This window comes from Sporothrix brasiliensis (genome assembly GCF_000820605.1).
Source record: "Sporothrix brasiliensis 5110 chromosome Unknown Cont18, whole genome shotgun sequence".
Classification (NCBI taxonomy): Eukaryota; Fungi; Ascomycota; class Sordariomycetes; order Ophiostomatales; family Ophiostomataceae; genus Sporothrix; species Sporothrix brasiliensis.
The window spans coordinates 411,861-425,469 of record NW_024467137.1 but is presented as its reverse complement, the minus strand read 5'-3'; the positions used below and the strand labels follow the sequence as shown (position 1 = coordinate 425,469).

Here is a 13,609-nt window from a genome sequence, read left to right as displayed (position 1 = left end):
AAAACAGATCGAATGCCGTTTCCGGACCGCCTTGTTGGTTTGCGCCTTTGTTCGCATCAACAGACCACCGACCCCAATGCGGTCGCTTCAGAGAACGTCAAATGCGACAGGCGAAGGGAGAGGAGAGACAAAAAAATGCCAGGAGATATTTTAATGCCCACGTATTCACCCGAGCCTTGTGTTTGCATCTCATCTGTTTGTGATTTACATAAATTTTCATTCACTCATCTACGTCGATTTGTCTTCATTCACGTCGCAGCTCAATCCCGCTGCGCATTCACTTACGCTCACAGTCCAAAATAAACGTACGTGTCGCTTGCATCTTGAAATTGCAAGTCATGGCCGACGGCGACGGAAACAATGCTGCGGCAAACAATGCTGCGCCAAATCCAGGAGGACATCCAGGAGCACCTCCAGGAGCACCTCCAGGAGCACCTCCACCAGTCAACCCACCAGTCAACCCGCCTGTGAACCCGCCTGTGAACCCAGTCAACCCTCCTCCAAATGCCCAACTCAACCCTCAAGTCTATCCAGCAACAACAGCAGGCAATCAATCTCAATCGTCTGGTCAACCTGTCATCCAGCCTGTCATCCAGCCTGTCATCCAGCCTGCCACCCAGCCTGCCGTTCAGCCCGCCGTACAGCCAGTTTCCCAGACCGTTGTCCAGGCTTTTGCCCAAGCGATTGCCCAGGCTTTTGCCCAGGCTGTTGCCCAGCCTGCCATTCAACCTGGTGGGCAACAGTCTGGTCAACAACCAGCCCAGCAGACTGCTTCCCCACCTCAAGCTACCGGTGCTCCTGCATCGGGGCAAAGTCATGCCGTGGCAACAGGCGCACAGCCGGCACCGAGTTCCGCAGCAGGCGCCACCGCAAACACAGCAGCCACCCCCACCACGGCTCCAGCGATCAACAAGAACATCGCCCACCTCCATAAGCCAAAGAACAGCTCGCCTCTTGCACAACAAGTCGTTGCGAACAATGCGAGTAACGTTGCGGCAGCGGCAGCGGCAGCGGCAGCCGGGGCGGGAGCCGGGGCGGGAGCCACACCAACGCAAACAGCGACACCCGGAAGCGCTTCCGCCAGTGCTCCGGGACAAACTCCCAGTGCTGTATCAGGCCATGCTCCTGCATCTGGTTCCGCCCAAGCTGCTGCCAACACACACAATCCCGCTCCCGCACCGGCTGTGGCTGCGGCAGCGGCTCCGGCTGCGGCTCCGGCTGCAGTTGCGGCGCCTGCCTCCGCTTCTGCCCATGTACAGCATCTCGACGATGCTGCCAATGAGAGAAGGCGCAGAGAAATTCAGTCTCGGAGGCTATTTCTTGCAGAAATGAGGAAGGACAAGCAGTGGAAGGAGTTTGAGCGCAGCGCCATCCAGGATATGGACGACCTCTGGGACGAGACGCTCAAAGTCGCCCAGTCCAAGAAAGCCGGCCTTGAGGACGGCGAGATCGATGAACTTCTGCAAATGCGCCAAGCATATGCCCAGCAGCGCGAGGCGGACATTCACGCCGCCAAATGGCGGGCCCACCGGTACTTTCTGGCCGAGGGCATCGACCAGCCCGAGTACCAGCAGGGCCACGAGCCGCAGGGGGTCGACCCCAACGCCACCAGCCGCGGCGACAACTACCACACGATCGAGCTGCCGTCGGCGGGCCCTGCATTCGATCCGCCGCGGAAGCCCCGTCCCGAGTTTCTGGCGGAGCTGCGTCAGGACATGCTCACGCCGATGCGGCGGCCGACGATGGCGCCGCGGGGGCTGCGCAACCCGAGCAACCTCTGCTACCGCAACGCCGTGGTGACGGCCCTGCTCAACACGCCGCGGTTCCTGTCGTTTCTGTACGTGCACGGCCGCAACATCCGGACGTACATGCAGTGTCCCGACGTCAACCACCACCTGCTGACGCGGCTGTACCACCTGGCCGTCGCCTACTGGGAGCGCGATGGCGTGCATCCCATGTCGGACGCCATGGCCGCCGACAACGGGCCCGACCTGAACCCGGGCCCGAGCGCGAGGTCGCGCTTGTACCCGCCCATGGCCGGCGACAAGCGGCGCCGCGACGGCAGCGCAGCGAGCGGCAGCGAATCGTACGAGAAGATGCTGGCGCTGTTCTGGCGCGCGTGCAAGTACGACCTCACAGGCACGCCCTGGGTGAGCACGCTCAACGTGGCCGACGGCGAGCGGCGTCGGCCGGACGGGACGGGGACGCCGGGCCAGCACGACGACAACTTTGTCACGCTGAGCTGGCGCGACCTGTGCCAGCAGCAGGCGGACCAGTTCGCCGTCAGCTTCTTGAACATGCCCAGCGTGGGCGCCGTCGACCTGACCAGCCAGCAGCAGGACGCCGCCGAGTTCCTGGAGTGGCTCGTCGAGATGGCCGCCACGCAGCTGTACAGCGCACCGCGGAGGTACAGCGCCAGCCGCGCCAGCGAGTACTACGACTGCATGTTCCGCACCTACATTACCGACCGGTTCCTCTGCACCATGTGCAAGCGCCCCGTGCGTCTGCGCGGCGAGCGCATCGAGCGGGCGCCCAGCATCGTCCTTACTGTGGCCGAGGCGGGGCGTTCGGGTGCGGCGGCTGCGGCGGCTGCACCGGGCATCGGCGGCGGGCCGAGGCGCCTCGAAGGCCGTGACGGCCTGATGAAACTGCTCCACAAGTTTTTCAACGAGAACGTCGAGGGCCAGACGTGCAACCGCTGCGGCCAGACGCCACGCACCCTGCGGAGGATGCGCCGCATGCAGACCGCGCCCGAGGTGCTCAACATCCACCTGGCGCGGACGGGGTACGACCGCACGCAGCAGCGGACGTTCAAGACCAGCGACATTGTCGACGCGCCCGAGTTTCTGGACGTCTCGCGCTACCTCGAGACACACATCTTTGCCCCGGGCACGCGCATCCTCTACCGCCTCGCCGCTGTCGTTAGTCATGCCGGCGACAGCGCCCAGTCGGGCCACTATGTCAGCTACGTGCGCGACGACCGCCTCGCCGCCTTGACGTCCACAGCCAGTCGACCGGCCGGCACGCCCGTGTATAACGCAGACGAGGTCGAGCGTCTCGTGAGCGAGTCGGCCGAGCGCAAGAAGATCGTCGCCAACGCAAGCCATCAGCTGTCCGAGACCATCCGCGTCGAAAACATGGGCCGCCGGGACGTGCTACTAACACCCGCCGAGGCCGCCCGCCGCCGCGAGCAAAACAGCATGCGCTACATGGCCATTGAGAGCACCGACAGCGGCTGGGCGCGCATCAACGACGACCGGCTCGTGCCCGGCATCCCGTTCACGCGCATCGTCAATACCTCGCGCGACCCCGCGTACCACCCCAACAACGGCAGCGGTGACTGGTTCGACCCCGTGCTGCTTGTCTACGAGAAGTGGGTCGAAACGTTTGTCGTCGACAAGCCGACCGGCGAACGCACATACCAGCTGCCGCTGAATGTGCCCGGCCAGCATGCCCTGTTCATGGGCCGCACCCGCGGCAACGACCCCGACCCGCATCCCCGGCCGGTGAATCGGGAGGTCGACGAGCGGCTGTGGCGACAAAATGCGAGCAAAGATGTGCGCATTCCCGACCACGGTCCGCCGCGCCGCGTCGCGCGGCTTCCCAGAGGCATCTTCAGGGATGAAGACGGCGGCGATATCCTGTACGTAGACCGGGACGCAGACACCAGCGGCAACGACGGCAGAGGCGATTCTGCGAGTCGGCCAATCACCATTAATGATGGAGATTCTCACGGCAATGGGCAAGCGGCGGCGGCACCTTCGGCATCAGGAGCAGGGCAAACGGGCACGGGTGGCTCTACGTCATCGGCCGCGGCGGCTGCGACAGGCGACGGTTCGACATCTTCGGCAACACCTACGGGTGGTGGTGGAAACGGAGTTGCATCTGTGGCAGCGCCTGTGCCTGGTAACGGTTCTGGGTCCACTGCAGCAGCACTCCCAGCACCCGCAGGAGCAACGGGAGCAACGGGAGCACCAGGAGCACCGGGAGCACCAGTAGCACCAGTAGCAACAGGAGCAACAGGAGCAACAGTAGCACCAGGAGCACCGGGAGCACCAGTAGCACCAGTAGCAACAGGATCAACAGGAGCAACAGGAGCAACAGGACACCAGGAGCAACAGGAGCACCAGGAGCACCGGGAGCACCAGTAGCACCAGTAGCACCAGTAGCAACAGGAGCAGCAGGAGCAACAGGAGCAACAGTAGCACCAGGAGCACCGGGAGCACCAGTAGCACCAGTAGCAACAGGAGCAACAGGAGCACCAGGAGCATCAGGGGCACCAGGAGCACCAGGAGCACCAGGAGCAGCACCAGTAGCACCTGCCGCTGGCAATGGCGGTGGTGGTGGTGACGGCGGAGGTGGTGGTGACGGCGGTGGAATCGTTCCACTGGCCGGAGGCTCAGTTCGGGTCTTTTCCTCGCCGGGACGCAAGGCGGCACGTGGTCCGCCGCCGGCAAAGAGGCGCCGCTTGGGTGATATGTTTTGGGGTTTTTTTGGTCAGTAAAGGTTCGTCAAGCTGTGCATGTTATTTCGTCTTTCATTCGTTAGTCGTGGAGCAATGTATATTCAAGCAATCATACGTATGCTGTGTGGTCTATTGATTTCTGTTCGTGTCTATGCCGCGTTGGAACGCCTCGACCATACAGTACGGCCCGTTATTTTGTTCTGCTTCGATGCATAAATGAATCCTGTCCAGTGACATGGCCTCCTTTCGAGTTCAACTTGGCCGCTGACGAACTCGACATCGCCCTATAGCGAATCTGGGTAGCGTTTGGGAGGGTTGAGGCAGCTTTTGCCAGCCCCACAAGGCGCCCACGTTGTTTCTTTCCTTGCATCATTTTGGGGTCGTCGGTGTGATGTTTCGCCGTGGTATCGCGAGGTTCCTTCGGACACTGCCTAACATCCATCCATTCTCAGCAAGCGCATGCCGCCAATGCGGTAGCCAATCACAGCCTAGACAGCAAAGCGTGGCCTGCGAGAACAACACGGAAACAAACAATTGTCGACTGGCGGCCAGGTGAGCACACGTCGGCAACAGCACGGCCGTCTTGATGTCTCTCGTCAGCGTGTTTCTCGTCTCGGGCTGGTTCACCGTAGCAGAGCTGCGTCTCTCGGTTTTGAGACGCTCGTTTCCTCTTTTAGAAAGCGAGCGTGAGGTGATGGCCAGGAAAACATGCTGGCCGGAGCAGGCTGTCAGGAAATGTCTGTTATTGTCAGACAAATCCTTGTGACATGTCTGCGTGCCCTCTGGGGCTGGCGAACTCGAGAGAAAATTATTGGCTGTGGTGAACGGGCCCTTGCAGACTGTGAAGCACATTTAGCATGGAGGACGCTGGCGACCCAATTGCAGCGGGGGTTTGCAAATAGCCTGGTCAATTCCTACTGTGGAAGACAGCTTTAAAGGAGTTGTGCAGTCCGCCAATGGGAACTGTATTGCTCCGTCAGCAAGAAATCGAGTGTACACTGCCCCATACAATTGATGGCGGGCTGCCAAATACGGCGTGTCAGCTCGTTCGCCCGACTGGCTTGGATTCTTGGTTTTCGCGGTGATATTGGCTCTTGTGCGACGAGGCCATGTCGCGTGTGCAACCCACCGACTGTACTTGGACGTGTCTGTGATACTGTGACGTGTTGTTTACAGTTTGTTGCCGGGTGGTCGTTTGTCGGCTGTCATCCGATGTCTTGGTTTTCGTCTGGCCCCTGTTCTGAATGACGCTGGCGCCGGGGGGCGGACGAAAGCGAAATGTCAAAGTCCCTGTTATTCGTGTCGACACTGATTTGAGCTTTGGGGAGGTGGTAAAGTGCGAAAACGTAAAACGCCACAGGAAATATCACGAGATGTTGAAAACAGGGAAAAGGGGAGAGCGGGACGCCCTTAGGAAGGCATTGGCCCAAAAAGGAAAGTCAGAAACCAAGGGAAGCTACGACGCCGCACGCTGGCATTATGCATACGAATGCACTTTCCGTGACCCGACCTGGCTTGAGAGCTGTTTCCATTTTTATTCAATTGCCTTTTCCATTCCCCAAAACGGTTCCACAAGGCGGCTTGAACTGGGCGTCAATTTTTCCGTCGGCTGCTGACGGTCGTTCGCACCTGCCATTCAATTTAGATTGCTGGCAGCCATGGAGAAAGGGTATCGGCAGGGCAGGAGAGACACAATGCTCCTTCCCTTTTTGACAGGCGGGCCAGGGAAATGGCAACGGAAAGACAGCACTTTATATGTACACGGGGAAGGGGCGATGCCCGTCACAGACGAATCTTGGAAGTCACGTTTGCGAACGCGCGACGTCAACTCGACTCACAAATCGAGAGACAACAAAACCTTGCCTTCTTCTTCTCAGCACACTTACCCCAATGAACGAAACGACGGCAGATAACAGGTAACACTGCTTCCATGCCGCGGCATCGAAACTTTCCTGAACACCCATAGACACGCGTACACGATCGGAACACAACTTTGAAATGAGCTTCAGCCCTGCGGGTTGCTTGCGTACGACGTACTACACCCATCAGCCCGGGGAAGCGCCCACGGCAGCAGCAAACGGCCAAAGCAGAGCTGAGAACGTGACAAGCAGCCAAGGCAGGGCATATGTGCGCGGGCAAGGGAGCTCTCGAAGCAGCCAAAGGGACAGCACCTCGATATCCCAATTCCGCATGCATGCAGGAACCCAACAATACGGCGCCCGACGCTGCGTCCAGCCGTGACCGACGGACAAATAGGAAATAAAAGTAACTCGGAACGGTGTGCTGTGCTGCCGACTTGTCCGGTTCGACAACACCAAATAATTCGATCATTAGGCCACATTGCAAACAAAGACTACCAATTCTCAGTGGTTGGCAAGCATCAAAAACGTGCACGTCTGTCTGTACGCAAGAGGCTTGTGGCCGGGGTCAAATGTTACAGTGCGGTGTGAGCACTAAACCTACGACGTATTAATCACCTCTCTGCCTTCAACATTTCTCCACCAAGAAAGGACAAGGACAGGGAAGGCGGAGTAGCACGAACAACAAAAGAACCCGAAATTGGTCGGGAACGACCCATCACATCGTTCTCGTTCTTTTGTCTGTCGACTGCAGTATTGACTTGCTAGTGCCAGCACTGTTTGGTTTTTTTTTGGTTTTTTTTAAAAAAAAAATCCTCCGTGGGCTCAGCTGAACGGAAGTCGGCATACGACTGAACAGCAGCACATACGACAACAAGGACAACAGGCACCGCTGTCCTAAATCGAGAAACGAAAATCGCAGCCTGCCTTCCGGGACCTAACACAAGAACAGCAGTTGTCTTCAACCTCTTTTGCTTTTACATTCCTCTCCCGTCCTGTTCACCCTGTCTTCGGCCGCCTTCCACAGCTCTTGCCAGGAACAGCATTGTGCGGGTTAAACAGCGGAGTCCATACTCTTGGGATTGCGAGGCGTTGGTGGCTTTGTTGAAGCCGTCCTCTCAAGCCTGCGCCCACTACATCTTCTGCGTCCAAACTCGTTGATACGGCATAGTGGCGGCTCTTTTTTTAACTTTTTTTATTTTTTTCCTCCATTTCCACTTCTTCCCATATACGACACTACTTTTTCTCAAAATATTGCAAACGACATGGCTTCCATGTGGTCATGGTGCCCGGCATAGCCTTCCCGAGAAAAGCCAAGAAAAGAGAAGGTAACGAGCTCGTTTTAACACGCGGAATATTGCTCGATCATTCCCAGGAAAAGGCATTATTGACGTTGATCTCTCATTTTCGTGGGAGTAAGATAGATTCACTCGCATCCTCAATGCTCTTGTTCTCGTCCTTTCCACTCACATTGACTTTTGTTTTTCTTTTATTTACCACTTGTCCCCGCCATCCCTTCCCATGCATCAAAACCCAACTGCCATCGTGATATCATACTTATGCCGGCCACGCCATAACGAATACTTTGCATAGTTTTGCCTTCGGTATTTTTCAGCAAGTGTCAATGGCCGTATGTGTCTTTTTTTCTTTTAGTTTCTAGCACTTGCCTTGACTGAGAGGACAGAAACAATGAAAGTCGTGGCCATCCTCGCAGCCTCACTGTCAATCCTGGTCCCGCTCACCAGCGGACTGGGATTAACAGACACTATCACATGGGGTGGTGACAACTCACGAACGGGCTATCAAACAAGTCATAACATGGACCCGGCCATTGTCGGCAGCAATGACTTTGCCCAGATCTTCAAGACGGCCCTCCCAGGACAATACAATGGCGCATCAGAGCAAATCTTCTCACAGCCCCTTGTTTACACACCATCTGGCAACAACAGCCAGTATGTGTACTTTGCGACTACGCAAAACAATGTCTACAAGCTGGATGCAAAGACGGGAAAGATCCTCCTGTCCCGCAACTTGGCCATTCCGTTTCTGACAGCCGATCTGGATGGCTGTGTCGACATCAACCCCCTCATTGGCATCACGTCCACGGGAGTCATCGACCCGGATACCGACACGGTGTACTACATGGCGAAGACGTATGCCGACCAAAACGGAGGGACCGTCGCCCAGGGAAAGCCCAACGGCCGCTACTACCTGCATGCTCTCAACGTCAACGACTTGACAGAGCGTCCCAACTTCCCGGTGGACCTCGAGGGCATTGTCGCGCGCAACAACCCGATTCGCAGCTTCAACGGCGGCATCCACCACCAGCGGCCTGCCCTGCTCCACTCAGGTCAGTACATTTACGCCGGTTTCGCGTCTCACTGCGTGCAGTACAACTTTACGGGCTGGCTCATGGGCTTCGATAAGACGACCGGCACCGTTGTTGAGCGGTACGCGACGGAGGGCGATGGCGTGCCCAACACCACACCCGGCGGCGGTATCTGGATGTCTGGTGGTGGCCTTGCCTCAGACGACCAGGGCTCGCTCTTCTTTGGCACGGGCAACGGTTTCGCCTCGCAGCTCAGCACGATTCCCGTGGCGGGCCGCAATCCGCCCACCTCGCTCGAGGAGGCCGCTGTGCACATGACACTCAACGACGACGGATCCGTGACTCTTGTCGACTTTTTTATGCCGCAGGAAAAACAAGCCTTGGACGGCGCCGACAAGGACCTGGGCACCTCGCCTCTGGAGCTCCTGCCAAGCGAGTTCTCCTGTGGCGCGATCACGCACATTGGTGTCATCACGGGCAAGAGCGGCAAGACCTACTTCCTCAACCTCGACGACCTGGGCGGCTACCGCACGGGCACCAACAACGGCGACCGCGTCATCCAGGTGTACCAGAACGAGAACTCGGTCTATGCCGGCGCCGGGGTGTACCCGCTGGGCGGCGGCGGCGGTTACATTTACATCAACGTGATCAAGTACCCCACACACGTCTTTCAGTTCTCGTGCGTCAACGGCGTGCCGTCGTTCATCAAGGTGGCTGACAGCCCCGAGTCCAACGCTTACACTCTCGGTGTCAGCCACGGAACAGTGACGTCGCTCAACGGTGAAGAGGGCACGGGTCTGCTGTGGACGACTGATGTCCAGGGGAACAACCTGCGCATTTACAGCGCCATTCCCCAGAATGGCTACCTGACGGAGATACGCAACTTCTCGGTGCCTGGCACCACCAAGTTCACGCGCGCCGTCTTCGGCGATGGCCGCATGTACATGGGCACAACGCAGGGCTATGTCTATGGATTTGGCGCGCCCACGACGCCGCCGCTGAACTGCACGACGCCAGTCAACTTTGGCACGCTGGACATTGCCCACGCGGCCGCCACTGCCCAGGTCACTTGCACGGCCGTCATTGCCACGACCGTAAAGTCGCTGACGCTTGACGGCCCCGACTTTACCATCACGTCGACCACCACATTCCCCGCCACCTTGGCCAAGGGAAGCACATTCACCTTTACGGCCTCGTTCAAGCCGACCACAGTGGGCCTGTTGACCGGCACCGTGTCGATTGCTACCAAAAACGGCGTCACTGGCTACGCGTCAACTACGTCTGTTCTGCTCCAGGGGACTGGCCTCAGTACAGGCGCGCTGTTCTCGGTTTCGCCGCCACTCTTGACATTCACCAACGTCGTCATCGGTGCCACGCCTAGCGGCGCCCAGGAGCCAGTCATTTTCAGAAATCTTGGCAACTCGACCCTCAGCATCACGGACATTCTCTTCTCCGAAACGAACGCCACGGGTCCTTGGGTGACGGGTTCTGCTACAGAAAACGGCACGCAGATTGGTGACTTTACCTTCTCTGCTCTCCCTTCGACGATTGCAGCGAACGGCGGCCAGAATATTGAGGTCACGTTTGATCCCACTGCCGGCGGCAATTTTACACTGTTCGTGCAAGTTGTGACCACCGGCGGCAACCAGACATTCGAGATCGACGCCAACGCCGGCCCTGGTGCCACCTGTCTGCTCGAATTCCAGACAGCCGACGGCCTTGGCTGGGTCACGTACGAGAAGAATGTGAACTTCACCTTTGGCAACGTCACGGAGAACACGTCGCGGTCGCTGCTCTTGCGCGTCACGAACAACGGCACCGCCGACGCCGTGCCCTTGTCCCTCACCGTGTCCAAGCCACCCTTTGGCGTGGCCGGCATCATTGGCGCCGCCAACCAGATCGACCTCGCCGAGGGCACCATCTTGAAGGCCGGCGAAAGCGCCACGGCCAGCCTCTACTGCGCCGTACCCAAGGAGCAATGGAACACGGCTACGTACTACGGCGCCGCCAACTGGACCATGAACACCAACGACCCCACCTGGGACAAACAGTACATCCAGTTCGCGTGCGAGGCCGTTGCCGAGCAAGCCCCGCCTCTGCAAGCCGACGGCCAGGGTGTCTATCGCTATGTCGGCTGCTTCAAGGAGAACAACCCGGGTCGCCAGCTGCAGAAACAGCTCTACAGCAGCACGAACAACACAGCAGCCATGTGCATTGTCGCCTGCGCCGCCGGCAGCTACACGTACTGCGGTACCCAGTACAGCAGCGAGTGTTGGGCCGGCAACACCATCCCCGTCCTTCAGGTGTCTGAGAACGACTGCAACTACCCGTGCTCGGGCAGCCTGGACCAGATCTGCGGCGGCAATGGCGTGGGTACGGACGCCGGTGGTGCCTACATTTCCTTGTTCGCCGTCGGCGGGGCCAGCAACTCGAGCGATCCGACACCGCCTCCCGGTGGACCTGTTGTCAACCCGGGCGACCACGGCTATGTGAGCGTCGGCTGCTACCACGAGCCATCCGCGGGCCGCGCGCTCACCAACCAGTTGTCTGTCTCGAACCAGACCGTCGACACGTGCCTTGCAGCTGCGGCTGTCGGCGGCTACACGTACGCCGGTCTCGAGTACGGCGGCGAGTGCTGGGTCGGCAACGCGCTGAACACTGGCGCTGCAGAGGTCAACCTGACGACATGCTCCATGACGTGCAACAACAACGGCTCCGAGTACTGCGGCGGCTCGCTCCTGCTCAACATCTATACGCTCAACAGCACGGCCGTGCTGCCGTCGTCGTCGTCGTCGTCGTCGTCGTCTACGACTGGTACCGGTAGTACAAGCTCCACGATGCCGTCATCCACACCTACGGGAGGGCCCGTTGTCAACCCGGGTGTCGACGGTTACCAATACATTGGCTGCTGGCACGAGCCATCGACCGGCCGTGCCTTTAGCAATCAACTGACCGTCTCGAAGGAAACCGTCGACACATGTCTTGCTCTGGCCGCCAACGGTGGCTACATCTTTGCCGGTCTCGAGTATGGAGGCGAGGTACGTTTTTATGTTCTGCCAACTTGATTCTCTTACGATATGCTGACACATATTAGTGCTGGGTTGGCAACGCAGTCAATCCTGCTGCGTTGCAAGTCGCTGGTACTGCCTGCACAATGACTTGCAATGGTAAGTTGATTCTAGTCCGCCCCCTCATTCTTCAGATTCTGACCAGACACCTCCTCCAGACAACAAGACGGAACTGTGTGGTGGAAGCCTCCTCCTCAACGTCTACCAGCGCAACACTTCGACGGCCGTGACGTCGGCCACGTCGTCGTCCCTGGGCGCCATCATCACGTCGTCACTCTCGACCGCTGTTTCTCCGGCCTCAGTCTTGACATCGAGCACCTCCACGGCCGACCACGCCGCCAAACCTACCGTCGGCGACTGGGTCTACCAGGGCTGCTACACCGAAGGCTCTGCCGGCCGTGCTCTCGCGGCCTTGTCGCAAACGAACAACGACATGTCCTACGAGGAGTGCGCCAGCTACTGTGTCGACTACGCCTACTTTGGCGTCGAGTACGGCGACCAGTGCTACTGCGGCAATTTTTTGGCCACCGGCAGCGTCCCGACCGCGGAGACGGACTGCTCCACGTATTGTGCGGGAGACGCCGCAGAGCTCTGCGGTGCCGGCAACCGCCTGAATGTGTACCTGCAGACCGGTGCGCGCACGGGACCGCCCGCGCCCAAGCCCCGTCTGGCCGCCACCGACTTTGTGTATCAGGGCTGCTACACCGAGGTCACCGCGGGCCGCGCGCTGGGGTCGGCGTCCGTCTCGGCAGCCAACATGACCTACGAGGCCTGCGCGGCCTACTGTCTGTCGGGCACCGCTACCCGCTACACCGTGTTTGGCGTCGAGTACGGCACGCAGTGCTACTGCGGCGACGCGCTGGCCGCCGGCAGCGTGCAAACAAACGAGAGCGCGTGCACCATGGCCTGCGGCGGCGATGCCTTTGAGCTCTGCGGCGGCCCGGGCCTGTTGAATGTGTACAGCTACTCACCGGCGGCGGTCTCCTCCTCCTCCTCCTCCTCCTCCTCGTCGTCGTCGTCGTCTTCGTCGTCAAGCAGTACGCCAGGCTCATCATCGTCACCCAGCTCCTCCTCGGTGGTGGCCCCGACCGCACCGCCAGCGTCCGTGTCGCCCACTTTGACGTCGTCTGCTGCGGCGTCATCGACTTTGGTGTCCACTACTTCGACATCGTTTTTCTCTCTTGAGAGCCAGTTTTCCTCGTCTTCAGCAGGCTCCCAATCCGTCCCTTCAAACACTGTGCCTTCTTCGTCGACTTCGTCGTCTGCCTCAACTTCGTCTGTGGCCAAGCCATTTGCCAGTCTCTTCTCCTCGGTTGCCGTCTCGACATCTTCAAGCCTCCGTGATGGAGCAACCCCGCCATCCTCGGCCCTTTCTTTGTCTTCGTCTTCGTCTTCAGCAATTTCGACGCCGGTTATCGCAACTGGTAATGTCAATTTTACGGTCCTCCACTGCTACCTGGAACCGTCGTCGGGCCACCTGCTGTCAGACCTTGTCGTGCAGAACCGGACAACCATGTCGGTCGAGTTGTGTTTGGGTACATGCTGGGACCACCAGTACGCAGGCCTCGAGAACGGCGATCAGTGCTGGTGTGGCGACACGTTCAACCCAAGGAACAGCAGCGCCGTGAACGAGACTCTGTGCAATGTTGCGTGCCCAGGTAATACCACGGAGTACTGTGGCGCAGAGAAGACGATGTTGGTGTACAATCTGACACGGCTTGACTAGGTTTGTGCGTGGATGGTGCCAGTGTTGGGTTTTATTTTAATCTCGTCTTTCTTGGTTACTTAAATTCGATTATTATATGTTTACTCTTTCGTAATTTATTTACGCGTATTTTACGCCGTCAGTTTGATGTTTTTTCTTTTCTTCCTTTCTTTTCTTTTCTTT

General features: G+C 58.7%; 2 protein-coding genes across 2 annotated transcripts; one reads left to right on the top strand and one right to left on the bottom strand.

Annotated features, from left to right (window-relative positions):
* Window positions 1-814: 814 nt before the first annotated feature.
* SPBR_01225 (uncharacterized protein) lies at window positions 815-4,745 on the bottom strand (the record flags this gene model as incomplete). The annotated part of the gene is made up of 10 exons (XM_040759536.1): window positions 815-897; window positions 990-1,272; window positions 1,341-1,694; window positions 1,724-1,757; window positions 1,932-2,434; window positions 2,460-3,155; window positions 3,227-3,364; window positions 3,423-3,693; window positions 3,860-4,467; window positions 4,701-4,745. 10 exons carry the CDS (start codon window positions 4,743-4,745, stop codon window positions 815-817), a joined length of 3,015 nt encoding a protein of 1,004 aa, XP_040619087.1.
* Window positions 4,746-8,013: 3,268 nt separating this feature from the next.
* On the top strand, window positions 8,014-13,447 carry SPBR_01189 (legume lectin domain containing protein; the record flags this gene model as incomplete). Its single annotated transcript, XM_040759500.1, has 2 exons — window positions 8,014-11,691; window positions 11,867-13,447. 2 exons carry the CDS (start codon window positions 8,014-8,016, stop codon window positions 13,445-13,447), a joined length of 5,259 nt encoding a protein of 1,752 aa, XP_040619086.1.
* Between the last annotated feature and the right edge of the window lie 162 nt (window positions 13,448-13,609).